Raw genomic sequence first — 18,656 nt, forward strand, 5'->3', positions numbered from 1 at the left:
CAGCCGGCGTGTAAATGGATTTAACTCTTTGAACGTACAATAGTGGTTGTGAAGCAGAAAGTCAGTTTATTGTACACAATCGGTCAATTGCAGCTTGCCGTTGGCTGTAAACTGTACGTTTATGTCACTGGAATGCACTAATCACCCAAAAAATATTACCGCCACCCGGCGTGTAAATGGATCTAACTCTTTCAACGTACAATAGTGGTTGTGAAGCAGAAAGTCAGTTTATTTAGCACAATCGGTCAATTGCAGCTTGCCGTTGGCTGGAAACTGTACGTTTATGTCACTGGAATGCACTAATCACCCAAAAAATATTACCGCCACCCGGCGTGTAAATGGATCTAACTCTTTGAACGTACAATAGTGGTTGTGAAGCAGAAAGTCAGTTTATTGTACACAATCGGTCAATTGCAGCTTGCCGTTGGCTGGAAACTGTACGTTTATGTCACTGGAATGCACTAATCACCCAAAAAATATTACCGCCAGCCGGCGTGTAAATGGATCTAACTCTTTGAACGTACAATAGTGGTTGTGAAGCAGAAAGTCAGTTTATTGTACACAATCGGTCAATTGCAGCTTGCCGTTGGCTGGAAACTGTACGTTTAGGTCACTGGAATGCACTAATCACCCAAAAAATATTACCGCCAGCCGGCGTGTAAATGGATTTAACTCTTTGAACGTACAATAGTGGTTGTGAAGCAGAAAGTCAGTTTATTGTACACAATCGGTCAATTGCAGCTTGCCGTTGGCTGGAAACTGTACGTTTATGTCACTGGAATGCACTAATCACCCAAAAAATATTACTGCCACCCGGCGTGTAAATGGATCTAACTCTTTCAACGTACAATAGTGGTTGTGAAGCAGAAAGTCAGTTTATTTAGCACAATCGGTCAATTGCAGCTTGCCGTTGGCTGGAAACTGTACGTTTATGTCACTGGAATGCACTAATCACCCAAAAAATATTACCGCCACCCGGCGTGTAAATGGATCTAACTCTTTGAACGTACAATAGTGGTTGTGAAGCAGAAAGTCAGTTTATTGTACACAATCGGTCAATTGCAGCTTGCCGTTGGCTGGAAACTGTACGTTTATGTCACTGGAATGCACTAATCACCCAAAAAATATTACCGCCAGCCGGCGTGTAAATGGATCTAACTCTTTGAACGTACAATAGTGGTTGTGAAGCAGAAAGTCAGTTTATTGTACACAATCGGTCAATTGCAGCTTGCCGTTGGCTGGAAACTGTACGTTTAGGTCACTGGAATGCACTAATCACCCAAAAAATATTACCGCCAGCCGGCGTGTAAATGGATTTAACTCTTTGAACGTACAATAGTGGTTGTGAAGCAGAAAGTCAGTTTATTGTACACAATCGGTCAATTGCAGCTTGCCGTTGGCTGGAAACTGTACGTTTATGTCACTGGAATGCACTAATCACCCAAAAAATATTACCGCCACCCGGCGTGTAAATGAATCTAACTCTTTGAACGTACAATAGTGGTTGTGAAGCAGAAAGTCAGTTTATTTAGCACAATCGGTCAATTGCAGCTTGCCGTTGGCTGGAAACTGTACGTTTATGTCACTGGAATGCACTAATCACCCAAAAAATATTACCGCCACCCGGCGTGTAAATGGATCTAACTCTTTGAACGTACAATAGTGGTTGTGAAGCAGAAAGTCAGTTTATTGTACACAATCGGTCAATTGCAGCTTGCCGTTGGCTGGAAACTGTACGTTTCTGTCACTGGAATGCACTAATCACCCAAAAAATATTACCGCCAGCCGGCGTGTAAATGGATTTAACTCTTTGAACGTACAATAGTGGTTGTGAAGCAGAAAGTCAGTTTATTTAGCACAATCGGTCAATTGCAGCTTGCCGTTGGCTGGAAACTGTACGTTTATGTCACTGGAATGCACTAATCACCCAAAAAATATTACCGCCAGCCGGCGTGTAAATGGATCTAACTCTTTGAACGTACAATAGTGGTTGTGAAGCAGAAAGTCAGTTTATTGTACACAATCGGTCAATTGCAGCTTGCCGTTGGCTGGAAACTGTACGTTTGTGTCACTGGAATGCACTAATCACCCAAAAAATATTACCGCCACCCAGCGTGTAAATGGATCTAACTCTTTGAACGTACAATAGTGGTTGTGAAGCAGAAAGTCAGTTTATTGTACACAATCGGTCAATTGCAGCTTGCCGTTGGCTGGAAACTGTACGTTTGTGTCACTGGAATGCACTAATCACCCAAAAAATATTACCGCCACCCGGCGTGTAAATGGATTTAACTCTTTGAACGTACAATAGTGGTTGTGAAGCAGAAAGTCAGTTTATTTTGCACAATCGGCAAACTGCAGCACCAACTGTGCACGACAGCCACCAAAAAAAAAAAGGGTGTATGTCACTTTAAATTTTCGATTCTTTGATAGCTGTGGCCCTAAGTAACGATTCTGTGTCCCTGAGTAACGATTCTGTGTCCCTGAGTAACGATTCTGTGTCCCTGAGTAACAATTCTGTGTCCCTGAGTAACGATTCTGTGTCCCTGAGTAACATTTCTGTGTCCCTGAGTAACGATTCTGTGTCCCTGGGTAACAATTCTGTGTCCCTGAGTAACAATTCTGTGTCCCTGAGTAACGATTCTGTGTCTCTGAGTAACAATTCTGTGTCCCTGAGTAACGATTCTGTGTCCCTGAGTAACGATTCTGTGTCCCTGAGTAACGATTCTGTGTCCCTGAGTAACGATTCTGTGGCCCTAAAGTCTCTGTGGCCCTAACTCTGTCCCTTAATACACACAGGTCTGTCTCTCTTGAATGACCGGAGGCTAATGGAGAATTCTAAGATGGCCGCGATTTATAGCTCCACCATTACACAGTGCTGGCTGGCTGGCTGCTGATTGGCTAATGCGATCACATGTCATGAATGAATGCATTATGGGTCAGCGCGCCTTGTCTGCGCGCCTTCCCAGAGATCCCCGCTCCGTCGCCACACATGTCGCCGCCATTTTTGGGAAAATTCGATTCGTGCATCCGAAGTTTGCTAATCTTCGGATTCGTCGCGAATCGAATTTTTACAAATCTTCGGAACGAATTCCACTTTGTCATGTTCGATTCGCTCATCTCTAATTGTGATGATTATGGCTTACAGCTCATGAAAACCCCAAATCCACAATCTCAGAAAATTAGAATATTGTGAAAAGGTGCAATATTCTAGGCTCAAAGTGTCCCACTCTAATCAGCTAATTAAGCCATAACACCTGCAAAGGGTTCCTGAGCCTTTAAATGTTCTCTCTTTTTCTGGTTCAGTAGCAATCACAATCATGGGAAAGACTGCTGACCTGAAAGTTGTGCAGAAAACCATCATTGACACCCTCCATAAGGAGGGAAAGCCCCAAAAGGTAATTGCAAAAAAAGTTGGATGTTCCCAAAGTGCTGTATCAAAGCACATTAATAGAAAGTTATGTGGAAGGGAAAAGTGTAGAAGAAAAAGGTGCACAAGCAGCAGGGATGACCACAGCCTGGAGAGGATTGTGTCAGGAATCTAGGAGTGACCAGAAAGGTGTGGACTGACACAGGGAAACGCAGGTTTCAGGTATAGTATAATACAGTTTATTATTAGCCACCCAGATATATATATATATATATATATATATATAAACGCACAGTGAGCAAACCAACCTTCCACTAATCTTAGGAGGTGCAGGAATACAGGCGTAGTCAGGGCTGGAGAGGTGGAACGGTCAGGCCGGCTGTAGGGTTCTGTAATGACCGTTTGATGGTACCTCTAGCGGTCCTCAGGACAGGATTCCCCAGGGCGCGGAGTCTAAGTCCCAGTCTGCTATTCACCAGGGCCCCTGATGGTGGGGATGGACTTGGAGCAGACAGGAACCAGGTCGCGGCCCCTGAGTACACCTGCTAGTGGTAGAGGGATCCGCCAGAGGTATGTGCAGGTAGAAAGCCTGATGTGAAGAGGCAGAAGGTGTGAGCAGGGACGGCTGGATCCGTGCAGGATGGATGGATGGCAGAGTAGTTAGCGTGGTCAGACTGGCCAGGTCAGCAATGTGCGGGCAGCAAGGTACCAAAGGAGCAGGCAGAGAATCATCAGGGTCACAAGCCGGGTTCAGTAACTCACGGGCAGCGTGGTACAGGGGATCAGGCAGAAGGATGGTCAGGCAAGCCAGGGATTCAACAGGAGACGGTCAGCAGAGGTCAGGATCAAGCAGGGTCAGCAACGAAGCAGGAACACAGGATACCAGGTACAGAGGCTCATGGGAAAACATACACCAAGGCCCAGATCACAGGTCTGGTCATGCCTTAAATACACCTTTCTGCAATCAGCCCCAGGTTTGGCTGATTGCAGAAGTGAGCTTCTGGCTGCTGAGAGCACCCGCTGGTCAGCTCTGGTACTGCAGCCCACACGGCAGGTGAGTCCCACCACCAGTGCTGAGTCCATTCCTGACATATTGTCAGGAAAAGGCCATTCAAAAGTGTTGGGGACTTTCACAAGGAGTGGAGTGAGGCTGGAGTCAGTGCATCAAGAGCCACCACACACACATGGATCCTGGACATGGGCTTCAAATGTCGTATTCCTCTTGTCAAGCCACTCCTGAACAACAAACAACATCAGAAGCGTCTTACCTGGGCTAAAGAAAAACATACCTGGTCTGTTGCTGAGTGGTCCAAAGTCCTCTTTTCTGATGAGAGCAACTTTTGCATTTCATTTGGAAACCAAGGACCCAGAGTATGGAGGAAGAATGGAGAGGCACACACTGCAAGATGCTTGAAGTCCAGTGTGAAGTTTCCATGGTCTGTGTTGATTTGGGGAGCCATGTCATCTGCTGGTGTTGGTCCACTGTGGTTCATTAAGTCCAGGGTCAATGCAACCGTCTACCAGGAGATTTTGGAGCACTTCATGCTTCTTTCCGCAGACAAGCTTTATGAGAATGCTGACTTCATTTTCCAGCAGGACTTGGCACCTGCCCACACTGCCAAAAGCACCAAAACCTGGTTCAATGACCGTGGGATTACTGTGCTTGATTGGCCAGCAAACTCACCTGACCTAAACCCCATAGAGAATCTATGGGGCATTGCCAAGAGAACGATGAGAGACATGAGACCGAACAATGCAGAAGAGCTGAAGGCCGCTATTGAAGCATCCTGGTCTTCCATAACACCTCAGCAGTGCCACAGGCTGATAGCTTCCATGCCACGCCTCATTGAAGCAGTAATTGGTGCAAAAGGGGCCCACCATCACCACCGCATCCGGGAACAGACATACAGACCGCAATATGAAGATCCGACCGGTGTCACCGGGCATAGACCGGAGGCTGAAGCACCGGCTCACCCAGTAATTTAGAACAGGATAAGAGGAACCGCATTCTAGACGTCAGGTTCCCTTGAGAAGAAGTCGGAAGTGACGAAACGCGTCAGTGTCGTGACATCAGACGCAATACCGGAAGGAGCGGCGCGGCCATCTTTTTTGTTGGAATTTGGCTGTGTAAACTACTGGAAGGATGGACGGTTCCTATTTCGATGTAAGATTTTAATAAAGTCTATGTGTTACCCTTTTACACTCCACTGAACTTGTCCTTTCTGGCTTATGAGGAGCGGGGGAGACTGAAGTGGATATATCAGCAAGGAGGAAGCTATAATTACCCTGGAATGCTTGCATTGCTGCTTTAAGCAGAGAGAGGGTAATTGTATTGAATCCTACTAGAGTGTGGAACCACTAAATTGAGCACATTATCACAGGTTGTGTAATTTGCTGTGGATTTATTTCACGAGTGGAAGGTCACGGATTTTTCATTTATAATTTGAAGTATTGAGTGTGGTATTCAATGTTTATTTAGTTTCACAGAGGGCTGTGTATTTTGATTCACAATATATAATTTAAAAAGTCTTTTTTTTTCTCACGAGCGGTTTGTATAAAAATATTTTTGATTAAGGGTAATGCACTATATGCAGTTTCTTTATTTAATTTTGAGGTATCCTGGATTTTCCCAGAAGATTGAATAATAATTGCTGTGGACATTTTGGACTATATTTGTTGTGGACACTTTGGACTCACGTTGGTCACTTACAGGAAGATTAATATTGTATACAGGTTATGTAGAAAAGGTTTTGATAATTGCACTTTCAGGGGTGAAAGGTTGACTTTTCTTTGGGGTATTACACTTAGAGTCTTGTTTATTGTAGGCTCCCAAAAAGTCTCACACATGTGGTATCCCCATACTCAGTAGAAGTAGCAGAATGTATTTTGGGGTGTAATTCCACATATACCCATGGCTTGTGCAAGAAATATATCATTTAAATGACAACTTTGTGGAAAAAAAAAATATTTTGTTTTGTCATTTTCCAGAAACTTGTGGGGAAAAAAATCTTTCATGGACTCAATATGCCTCTAAGCAGATAGCTTAGGGTGTCTACTTTCTGAAAAGGGGTAATTTGGGGGTGTTTGTACTCCTGGTATTTTAGCACCTCAAGAAATGTGATGGGCAGTCAGAAAGTAAAAGCTGTGTAAATTCCATTATCTATACCATAATTTGTAGACGCTATAACTTTTACACAAAGAAATCAATATACACTTATTGGGAATTTTTTTAACCAAAAACATGTAGCAGAATACATTTTGGCCTGAATTTATGACATTTTAGTTTTTTTGGATATTATTTATGACAGAAATGAGAAAATATTGTTTGTTTTTTTTTAAATAATTTTTATTATTCAAAACTTTTTGTGTTATCTCAGATATGTGACCCTGATATCAACTGCAAATATAAATAATAATTCTGTTTTATTACCCAAAAGTCAGAAAATCTTAGCTAAATTAGAAAACAGCTCTCCTTATGATGATGATGATTCCATTAAAGCATGAAATTATGCTGTTGAATTTCATAAATTCTACTTAAAGCTACTTTAACCATCAGACAATCTAACTAAATACAATTAGTAATCTGCTCACTACACCTTTTTCTGCCCCCCCCCCCCCATTAAAAAAATGTGATCCATTTTTTTCTTTAAATATAAAATATACAGTATGTTTACTTGCACTGTAAAAACAGTACATGTTCTATAGAACACTTTCTGACATATTTATTTTATAGCTGATCTGTACAATAATAGTACAAAGGCAGCACTTTTCAGCTTCTGATAATCACAGCAGATATGTTTGGGTGTTACTTGGAAATGACCAATAGAGGTGGAAAGATGCCAAATTGTGCATACCCTTCCTTTATAAAATACTAGTCAAGCTGCAAAGAGCAGAAGTTTAGTTAGTCTCCATCTCTACCTTACTAACGAATCACCAATACAATGACTTTCTCTGATTCTGATAAGAATGCCATTGTGTCCATCTGGGACAAAATGTCTGGAAAAATGAATGCTCTTGGTGCCAAAGCTTTGGAAAGGTAATATAACACACGATCCTAGAATCTCATTAGGATAGTAACTATTTTAGTCATGTCCATAGGTATTTCTAGGCCCAGGCACCTTGAAGCTTAATGTGATATTAAAGTTTTTTTGTTTTTTTTTTAAATAACATGTCATACACGTTCAACAATGCCACTATCAGACCCGCCCCGCAGGCCAGAGTACTTGGTGTCATTCTGGACTCCAACCTATCCTTCCAGCCCCAAGTCCAATCATTAACAAACTCATGCAGACTCCACTTCCGCAACATCGCCAAAATCCGCACGTTCCTAACCCCAGAAACCACTAAACAGCTCATCCACTCCCTCATCATATCATGACTCGATTACTGCAACTCCCTCCTCACTGGCCTGTCTCGCCACAGGCTATCCCCGCTTCAGTCGATCCTGAATACGGCAGCCAGACTCATTCACCTTACCAACAGCTCTTTTTCCGCCACTCCCCTCTGCCAATCCCTTCACTGGCTTCCGATTGCGCAACGGATCAAATTCAAAATCCTAACACTGACGTACAAAGCTGTCCACCATACTGCCCCAAATTACATCACCGACCTAATATCCAAGTACCACCCAACACGCACACTCCGCTCCTCACAAGACCTCCTTCTCTCTAGTTCCCTGGTCTCCTCCTCCCATGCCCGCCTCCAGGATTTCCTCAGGGTGTCACCCATCCTCTGGAACTCCCTGCCCCAACCCATCAGACTATCACCTACTCTACTCTCCTTTAGGCACACCCTTAAAACCCCATTCTGCAGGGAAGCCTACCCCACTCCCTGCTAATTTGCCGACCTCCTCCACTCTTCCTACCACTCCATCCCCCACAGCTATCTCCTCCTGTACCACTATCCCCTCCCTCCTAGATTGTAAGCTCGAAAGAGCAGGGCCCTCGAACCCCTCGTGTTTTGCATTGTATTGTTACTGTACTGTCGCATGTTCTGTCCCCCTTTGTAATGTACAGCGCTGAGCGAACTGTTGGCGCATTATAAATACTGTATAATAATAATAATACTTATCTGCTGTGCGCAGTGGTTTTGCAGAGAGCAGCCCCCTACCTCCTCTTCTTGGATCCCCCGCTGGCACTTCTGCCCCCTCCCCTACTGAGCACCCCCACAGCAAACAGCTTGCTATGAGGGCACTCTTGCCTGCTCGCTCCAGAGCCACCTCTGTGCCTTGAGTTTGTCTCAGTCTGTAGATTACTAATGAATCACCACTACAGTGACTTTCTCTGATGCTGAGAAGAATGCCATTGTGTCCACCTTGGACAAAATTTCTGGAAATGTGAATGTTCTTGGTGCCGAAGCTTTGGAAAGGTAATGTAACACATGATCTTAGAATCTCATTAGGATAGTAACTATCTTAGTCATGTCCATAGGTATTTCTAGGCCAAGGCACCTTGGCGCTTAAAGTGATATTAAAGGTTCTTTTTTCTTTTTACATAACATGACATACTTATCTGCTGTGTGCAATGGTATTGCAGAGAGCAGCCCCCTACCTCCTGTTCTTGGGTACCCCACTGGCACTCCTGCCCCCCTCCGCTGAGCACCCCCAAGCAGCATGCTATGGGGGCACTCTTTCCTGCTCACTCTTGAGCCTCCTCTGTGCCTTGAGTTTGGCTCAACCTTTAGCTTACTAATGAATCACCAATACAATGACTTTCTCTGCTGCTGAGAAGGCTGCCATTATATCCATCTGGGACAACATTTCTGGAAATGTGAAGATAATGTAATAGATGATCTTAGAATCTCATTAACTATTTTAGTCCTAAAAATGTGTATATGTGTTGCTATGGCCCAGGCTTAGGGCTGAGAAGCTGCCATTTGAAGCCTAGTGTGTTATGATTGCTGCTAATACTTAGAGTGACTGAACATATTATTAATTACAATACTCCACATTGCAGACCTGCTTCTCAGATGGACAAACACTGGGAACAGCTGGGAAGAGGGAGCTGGCTTCCCCTGCACTGTGCATCATATTACTTATGACCATCCTGTCACACAAAACATAAGGCATGCCTTGATGCACTTCCCAGCACTGGCAGGTCTTCCATCTGACAAGTAGCCCTGCATTCAGTAGCTTTATAATAAATGATTATGGCTATGACTGGTCACTAAAAGGCATGGCTAAAGTCATCTATCACTACTACCAATAAAGATCACTATTGCCAGTAATAATAGCAGCTGTGGGAAACATATGTGTTTAGCTGCTGCATTTTTGTATAATGACAAGGATGCTTTAATTGAGTAGATCTGTTTATATAAACATATCTTGCTTTAACTAAATGTTAACTTTTGATTCCAGGCTATTTCTAAGCTTTCCTCAGACCAAGACCTACTTCAACCACTTGGATTTGAGACATGGATCTACTGATCTACGTAGACATGGTGGCAAGGTCCTGGGTGCCCTTGGAGAGGCTGCAAAACATCTGGACAACTTGGAGGATGCCTTGGCCAAAATTAGTGACCTACATGCTTACAATCTAAGAGTGGACCCAGGAAACTTTGAGGTAATTAAGAATCATTGTGTTGTTTCAGAATAGTAATTTATGTATTACTCTTTAGCAGCCCATACATGCAAAAAAATGACTTGATTCCCCAATCCACACACTCAAATTGAATGGGGGAATCCTCCCTGCTGATCTATTGTATTCTGACAGAGGGGAGACTTCCCTTCTGACAGCGCTGATTGAGCTGCAAAAATCCGACTGGGCGGTTTTACAGAAGTCGATCTGCAGATACATGAACCAAAATTTGGCTGGTTCATGTGTGGCTGGCCTTAGAATAATTTTATATGGCATAATAATTATTTCAGCAGTTAAAACAAATCTGGTATAGGGAGTAATAGCATAACTATGCATAAAATTTGAAACACTTTGAGTTTATTATATGGCTAAGAGACTTTGTAGGTAAAAAACCTTCTGTAGGCAGCATAAACCCAGGCCTCCCCCCCAATGCTTACCTGGGCCCGATCTCAATCCAGCGATGTGCATGAGTGCAGCAGCTCTCTCGGGTCTCTCTCTCCTTACTGGCCAGAGAGGCAGCATCAGGAGCCATTGGCTCTTGCTGCTGTCAGTTACAACCAGAGAGCGGAAATAGACACACAGAGCATGTTTTGGAATTGAGCCTTCCATAGCAAGGGACAAAGAGGAGGATCAAGACTGTTATGTGCAAAAACCATTGGACTCCTTGGGTAATTGTAACCCAGAACCCTGGTCTTGACTCTCTAAAAAGCTCAGAACCCACCTGCATAATCAGTGTCCTGGCTATTCCTAACACATGGTCCCAGGAGTGGATATTTCCTCACACCCTCACTATGAAATCTCCAGGCTTCAGATCCTCTACAGAGTTTTACTAAGCACTGAGAAAACAGAAAACAGGGTTTCCTCCTGCCTTGCTGAGAATCCTGCGTGACATAATATCCTTTTAACCTCTTGACAGATCACCGCACTGTCACAATATACATATATATATATATATATATATATATACACACACATACTGAAATCAAAGAATTGCCTTATTACATGAGTAAAGCATTGTGATTCAAAAAGCATTCATAATATTTACATTCCAGGAAGTTTCGTACAATGGCTAATACATATTTGTCTTACAGCTTTTGTCTCACTGTATCCTGGTTGTTCTGGCCTCTCACTTACCAAATGACTTTGATACCACGGCCCATGCTGCTTGGGACAAGTTCATCCATACTGTCTCTGGTGTTCTGACCTCTAAATACAGATAAATTCATAGATCACTTCCAGTTTCTTACTGTATTAATAATGGTTTGCAAGAAATGGTCACTGATCATAATGTTAAATAAAGTTATTAAAATGAATAAATTGTTTGCACTCTTATATACAGCACCATATCACACTTTTTACAGTTTTTTACAATAAAAATAAAATGGTTATAGGTTTTGAATGGTTTTTACAGATCGGCTTTGATTACTCATAAGATGAAAGACACTTGGCCCACTGTGAAATACTAGCTGCTGCTGAGCTTTCCTATCAGAGATTTTTTTTATAGCCAAGTGGGCAGAAGCCTGAAGTGTGTTCAAAGTTTCTCTCTCCATAGACAACTATAGATAACCATAGATACCCATCACAACACTGCTTTTCATTGGAAGACCAGGACTCATTAATCAGAAGCTGGTGCAAATTTTATTAATCAAAAAGAACACAAATACCTAACATGCTGATGCCATTAAATATACAGGGCTCCAATCATTCTGCACTTTTACTTCTGTAACTTCTAGTGGTCTGATACTCCCATCTGCACATTACTCCAATTAACAGCACTCTCTAAACAGTGTACAGGGCGCCATGTTGAACTGCTGGGAAACCCAGTCCTCTGCTTGTGTGCGAGAGCAGAGGTCCAACTCTCTGTGGTTATTTTAACCCTTGTTGCAGCACTTAGGAATTAAAAAAGCTAAACAAATATAATATTTATTACTTTATCCAGCCTGTCTGAATTGCAGTAATACATACAGAGCATTTCATTGGGCTTAAAAGGTGTACATTGAAAATGCCAAACTGCACATAGAAATTTCTGTACTACGGTAAAAATTACTTACTGAAACTGCAGTACTTTGCAAAAATTGCATTTTTCAGAAAAGCAAACCCATTAAAAAAGGTTTTCTTTTGTAGTGATAAACTGATAAGTAGAGAAAGTGGACAACTTTTTCAAATAAAATGTTTAGAGCTTTCCTAAACAGGTAGTACAAACAAAATTCAGAATGGCACATGGAGGTTTATTTACTTAAGGTATATAGCATGTTCACTGTGCAAAGCACAAATCCGATTTTTACAATTTTCTTTGCTCATAATCTGGGTGTTTTTTGCAAAGTGAATTTTCACTTAGCTCCACCTCATTCACCTAGCTGAGTAAAAATTAACTTTGTAAATATTGAATACGCTCTACTACTTAAGTAAATCTACCCCTTCATTGTCTATATCCTTTCATAATATGGGGGATTTTGCATAAAGTATGCCTAACTGTGGCAGAAATGGTGGATTCTGAAAATTACAAGTTTGCCTGTACATAAGCAAAACCAAAGTAATCTTTAAATTCACAAATTTGGCATGCAAGAAAGAGATCAAACTACACCCAATCACTGGTGAAAATCACAATTCACCTATTTATAAATTAGCTTTTTATAGTGTATGTAAACCCTATTTTATTGGCTCCCTTTTCTCTGTTAAATATATCATTGAGAGCATTGTGTTATATCTATTAGATATCTATTTATTCTACCAGAAATCATGTTGACTGGCAACTTCCTGTGCTCTCTGTGCTGGACTCTTCTCAATTACATTGTTCACAGCCATCTCTGAGAACTAAAGAAAATCCCTCCTCTATGTTGTGCAGAAGTGTGTGTGTGTGGTGGTGGGCTGTTCTGTAGTCCTTTCCTAGGTTTACAATGCTGATTCTCCGTATACACAGTACAGTGAGTAAAAATTGTAACCTTAGGACACGGAGTGTGTTACTGACAGGACCACTAGGTTAAAATAAAGGAAGAAGTAGATAGACAATGATCCGATGCTGCAGCTGTCCCCTGTCAGCTTTGGCCCGAGAACCGAGCAATCAAAGACCGTTGATCACTCAGTTTTTGGGTCCTCTCTGAGCAATGTCATTCTGTGCTCTGTCCCTCCAGTGCTCACTGGAGCACCAGACTCTGGACGGGGAGAGAACAGCTGCTTTCAGGGGTGCATTAAGAGGCTGAGCCAACCTCCTGTCAGACATTTTGGTGGATTCCAGTATTATTGTTGGATCCCTGTTGGCTAGGTGAATCCCTGCAGAGCCTGGATCAGCTCTGACATCAGCCAAATGCAGGATTTGGCCTGTTGTCGGCTGAATATTGTCCACAGGAGTGCAAAATTAAGTGCTGTCCTGTGACCCACAGAAGTAAGGCCAAAAGAGCTTTGGCCATAATTGCCCTTTAAGGAGCCTATAGCAGTAACAGAATAAACATTTATATTGACTTAAATGCAGCAAAGAGCGTGCAGAGTAAAGCTGTTAATATTGACTTGTTACAGAATGTTCTGTTGTTAAGGTCATATAAAAGATATGTATTGACTATTTTTGAATCTAGTACCATAACAAACCAAATCAGGCATAAGGTAAAGAGTGATAGTAAGTAAAAAAAATATCTACAGGCTGAAATACTGGCCATAACCCTGCACATACAATGAGCTGCAGGGTAAGTATCATGCGAATGACCTGGCTGCCTCTCCGGTAACCTGGCCTTGTATACTACTGTATAGAACAGGGATCTCCAAACCTTCTTAACAAAGAGCCAGTTTACTGACTTTAGGGGTGCCAGACTGTGTAGAAATTGTCCTGGCATCAGTGGGAGAAAACAGTGTATCTTTGGCATTAAGGAGATGAATAGTGCACCAGCGTTGGTGACACGGGGAAAAATAGTGCCCATTGTTGGTGTCAGTGGGAGGAATAGTGCCCCATTTTTGGTGTCATCAGGAGGAATAAAAAAACCGATACCGTTTTTTTATCGGCGAGTATGAGTACTGATACTTTCAAGTATTCACTGATACCAATTAACGATACTTTGCGGTGCAATTTGCGCTAATGGATGCAAATTGCACCACAAAGAATATCATGCGATTTGAACAGGAATGCGATTCCTGTCCAAATCACATGCAGTTTCCTCACCGCTCCTATGTGAAACCAGGCTGTCATAGCCCGAGTTCACACGGGAGCGGTGTGGGAAACCTCCTTGCAGGCATCTCTTGCTGAGTCTTAGTGGTAGTCTAGCCCAAACTGTCATCGCTGCAAGGAGAGGAAAGAAAGCTGCGGGGATTTAAAATTCCTACCACTTACTCTCCTCTACTACCGCTGAGACTCAACATAGGATGCCTGCAGGGAGGTTTCCCGCACCACTCCTGTGTGAACTTAGGCTATGACATGCGGTTTGGACAGGAATCGCATTTTTGTGGTGTAATTTGCGTCCTTTACTGCAAATCGCACCGTAAAGTATCGGTGTATACGAGTACTCATGAAAATACTCGGTATCAGCACCGAAACCGATACCGGTATCGGAGCATCCCTAATGTAATTCAAATAATATTGTGTAATATTGTGTATAATGCACGAATCATGCAGAACCTTCTGCAACAAATCCTATTTCTTAAAGAAGACTAATAGAAATATAACATACTGTATACAGAGTAATAGGTTGTGAATGTTGTATTTAAGGCATGAGACATTCCATAAAAGGTACCCAGGCAAGGCCAGTGGTTTGATCCCTAAACCATTCATTCCCAAGGTGTTTATTTATATTTATGCATAAAGACAACCATATTGCCAAATGCCAATATTAAGGTAATACACTGTACATATAAGAAAAAAACTCCCAAATCATGGGGCCACGTATGCAAATCAGGTCTATACACAAAACAGACCATTAGAAGTATCACGTATAAAGAGTCACAGATAGTGAACGTCACATATAAGCATTGATCTGCACCAAAGACAAAACCTTGGTGAACTTCAGCCACTAGAGGTCCTGATCCTAATTTATCCATTTCATATGTATGTTCATGATAGACACAATATAGAGACATAGCATACTGCTTATAGGTCAGAGTCATGGGGTATTCATTGAGGAAATATCCCACAATCAGCAATACATATGGAATTGAAGCTTTTGCCATCAATCAGACAATTAACCTAATCATGGGACCTATAACCTGTTCTGTAGCTATTAGTGCATGATACATCTATCCAATGGGGATACTCCGAGTGATAGAAAGCTAAGGTTGAGAACCCTAACTTATGTGTGTATAGTAGATATTGGTAACCCATAATAGGTACAGCTTCCATCCCTAGACCTGAACATATTCAAATGTTTAGTCAGAATGGAAGCAATAATTAGTCACCTTAATACTACATATTTAATCTGTTAGAGTGAAAACCAGTATCTGCCAAATTGGCAGCAGAGTTGGCAGATACCTATATCAACACCTCAGTATCTAACCACTGCAGGGCTCCCCTACATGGCTGGAAAAAAGGGAAATTATCCATGGCAACACCTGATATACCTGTGAGCCAAGTCCCCCAGTGACCAGCACCTGCAGTTCCTGATGTCAAGCTAACCTCAACTGACTCCTTCAGATGCTACACCTGTGGAAAGCCCGGACATCTCAGGACTCAATGCCCTGAGCAGAAGACGACAACATCACCTGGCCAGCTGGCCAACAGCAATTCCTCCATTCTGTTTGTCAGTAGGAAAACTAGGAGATCCAATGCCAACCTGCTACTAGTCATTGCTAGCAACTGGACCAAAACTGGTTTTCCAGACAAGGAGCAGAGATCATCTTAGTCTGACCGTAGCTGATGGAAGAAAAAGCCATCATCCTGGAAAAGTTTTGTACCCTTACCAGAGTTGGGGAAACCCATTCACACATATCCTGTGCATGTTTAATTGACTGGGGTGCAGTGGGATGAAAGAGGTGGGAGTCATTGATGAGATTCCCACAGCAAATTTTTGGGCCCTAATTTCCTAGTACGCACCTGTTGAGGACACTCTGGAAACACCCACAGAACCCTCTGGACCTGTGTGCAGGTGCTGTGTGCAGATGTTGGGTTAATATCTGGGCAACCTGTGGATGGACAGAGGGAAACAGAAGGTGGAGTGGAAGTACAGGGTTCTCCTTCTCCTAGGAAAGAAGAGGATAACCCTTAGCACTTGCAGGTACTAAACATGTGTATTTGATGTTAACACTGTAATTTCTGAATGTAGTGATGGTGTTTTTTCATTATTGGAGGTCACTCACAGTGCTGTAAAGATGAAGGAGGTACAGTCTATGTCTTCAGAGCAAGGATATGGTTGGTATGGTCCCCTTCCTTACCGTGGCCCAGAGGACTCTGCCTCTTTTGCACCCCAGCTTTTGTCTGTATGTCATAGGACAGATGGCTGGTACCTGTAGTGCCACCTCCCAGCCAACACTGCAAACTGATAGCTTCCCCACTGAGAATGATAAACAAAAGCTTGACTGGAATGATGAAAAACTAGACATGAAAGGTCTATGTGCAGGAATCCTGGGGACGAAAAGAGTTAAACATCCGCTCATTGTGTCCAGCCACCGTAGGGGAGATGTATTGAAGGTATCACCTGATATTGTTCTTGTAGATCCATTGGGAATCACTAGAGCCAGGGCTAAAGTGACACAAAATTGTTTCTGGCCTAGCTTGATTTTCACACCCCATCATAGGACATGTCATGGCAATTGCAGTACACCTGAATGGGAAGAACTAGATTCCATGCTAGAGTGTTTAGAAGACACTCCAGAAATGGGCTTATATCTTCAGCTCAAATCCCACCTCTTTTACACCCAGGTACCTAAGTTGGTGGTAGTGTTTGTGCTATACTGTGTCTAGATCAAAGAAAACCCTGGAAGGGTGCACTTTGCAGTCTATGAGGTGGGCAGCAGGGTACACCTTCCCCTCAAACAGCCAGGCCACCTTGACTCGCTGGAAGTACAGACAGAAAGGGTAAAAGAGATGGAGGTAATGCTGCAGTTAGGGGTCATTCAGGAGTCTTGCAAGGCCTGGAGGTTACCAGTAGTCCTGGTCCCCCAAAAAGATTAGATTACCAGGTTTGTTGTGGACTATGTAAAGTGCCATCCTTCCTGCTGGTGCCTACCCCATGCCCAGTAATAATACGTTGTCAGATGAGCTGGCAGCTGCTCACTATCTGCAAATCATTGACTTGAGCACGGAGTATGGAGCAACCCCTCCAGCACTGGAGGCTCAGGAAAAATCAACCTTCACCACCCCATTTTGATTGCCAAAATTTGTGGTAATGCTAGTTAGCAGTTAGAATACACCAGCCACCTCTCAGGGGGTCATGAAAGACATACTGAGAGGGGTGGAAACTTTTGCAGTCACCTACTTCAGTGGCCTTGAAGTGTTTGGCCCTACCTGGGAAGAACACCTCCTGCACCTCAGATAGGCATGGCTGAGGTTCAGGACCTGGAACAGCAAGTAGGAGGAGGCATTGGTAGATCTGAGACAGGGAAGGTTGAGGCCAATGTGGCCTGGTCTACCCCACAAGCCAAAATACAGGACATATCCTGCATTTTGGGTACAGCTGGCTACAGTAGGGAACAGGTGTGCAATTATTGTGGCTCAGATGAACCTTTGATTGACCTAACAAACAGAAAACTAAATGGCATCCTTGACACCAGAGTATAAGAAGGATTGTCCAACTCTGAGTAACTGAGTAGGAAGTTACCTCCTAGAGAGTTAGCATACTCTATCCCTGAACAGAGGTGTCTTGAAAGCTGCCATATCATCTGTAAGAGTACAACAGTACTGTACTCTCCCACCACAACTTATTTTGTTGGCCAAAGGGAGAACAGCATGCTCCTCAGATGGAGCCTAATTCTTCAACAATGCATTTGGACCATACCGCACAAAGGTGAACTTGACAAAGTGGAAATTTCTCTTGACAAACCAAGCCAGCAGCAGCTGGTTAAGTTGGGAATGAGACTGCAGTACCCTTCCATATAATGACCTGAAAGGGGAAATGTGATATGATAATGCCAACTGAACACCCCGAAAACTGGATGAGAGAATAATGGTAAGACATTTTCCACTTGAAGACCAAGTCTTTTCTGACACTTTTTGTTTCCATGTAAAAATCAGTATTTTTTGCTAGAAAATTATTTATAACCCCCAAACATTATATAATGTTTAGGTAGAGGCCATAGAGAATAAAATGGTGGGTGTTGCAATTATCTATGTCATACGGTATTTGTGCAGCGGTTTTTCAAACTCAATTTAAAAAAAAAAAAATATATATATATATATACTTTTTTGAATTTTAATGCACAAAACACAATATAATACCCAATTGTTTAGTGAAATTTAAAAGATGCTGAGTAAACATGTCACGCTTTAAAATTGTGTACACCCTTGCAATGACAACAAACAATGTAAATTTTATTATCTATAGGCAACGCTTTAAAAGCCTTTATAGGTTACCACTTTGGATGTGCAAAAAAGATCTGGTGCTAGGAATACTTACATAGTTAGTCTGGCTAAAAAAAGATAAAAGTCCATCCAGTTCAACCATAAAAAAAAAGATATACCGTATTTTTCGCTCCATAAGACGCACCTGACCATAAGACGCACCTAGGTTTTAGAGGCGAAAAACAAGAAAAAAAAATATTCTGAACCAATGGACTGCAGACATAGTACAGGAGATGACCAG

At 42.6% G+C, this 18,656-nt stretch overlaps 2 protein-coding genes across 4 annotated transcripts in view; one reads left to right on the forward strand and one right to left on the reverse strand.

The window, feature by feature from the left end:
- Positions 1 to 18,656, reverse strand: part of NPRL3 (NPR3 like, GATOR1 complex subunit) — a 249,808-nt gene that overhangs the window by 211,084 nt on the left and 20,068 nt on the right. The window contains exon 5 of one of the 3 annotated variants that reach the window (XM_089691772.1): positions 11,080 to 11,151. The exons of the other annotated variants lie outside the window; for them this stretch is intronic. Within the exon in view, the coding sequence (XP_089547898.1) occupies positions 11,080 to 11,129 (50 nt within the window). The 5' untranslated portion in view covers positions 11,130 to 11,151. The remainder of the gene's footprint in view (positions 1 to 11,079; positions 11,152 to 18,656) is intronic. 3 annotated transcript variants of the gene reach the window in all.
- Positions 7,312 to 11,165, forward strand: LOC149472165 (hemoglobin subunit alpha-3-like). The gene is made up of 3 exons (XM_089691865.1): positions 7,312 to 7,406; positions 9,726 to 9,930; positions 11,037 to 11,165. The coding sequence occupies exons 1-3, from the start codon at positions 7,312 to 7,314 to the stop codon at positions 11,163 to 11,165; spliced, it is 429 nt and encodes a 142-aa protein (XP_089547991.1).

This window comes from Staurois parvus, unplaced genomic scaffold, assembly GCF_062004578.1.
Source record: "Staurois parvus isolate SC_StPar_1 unplaced genomic scaffold, SC_StPar_1.0 ptg000022l, whole genome shotgun sequence".
Taxonomy (NCBI): Eukaryota; Metazoa; Chordata; class Amphibia; order Anura; family Ranidae; genus Staurois; species Staurois parvus.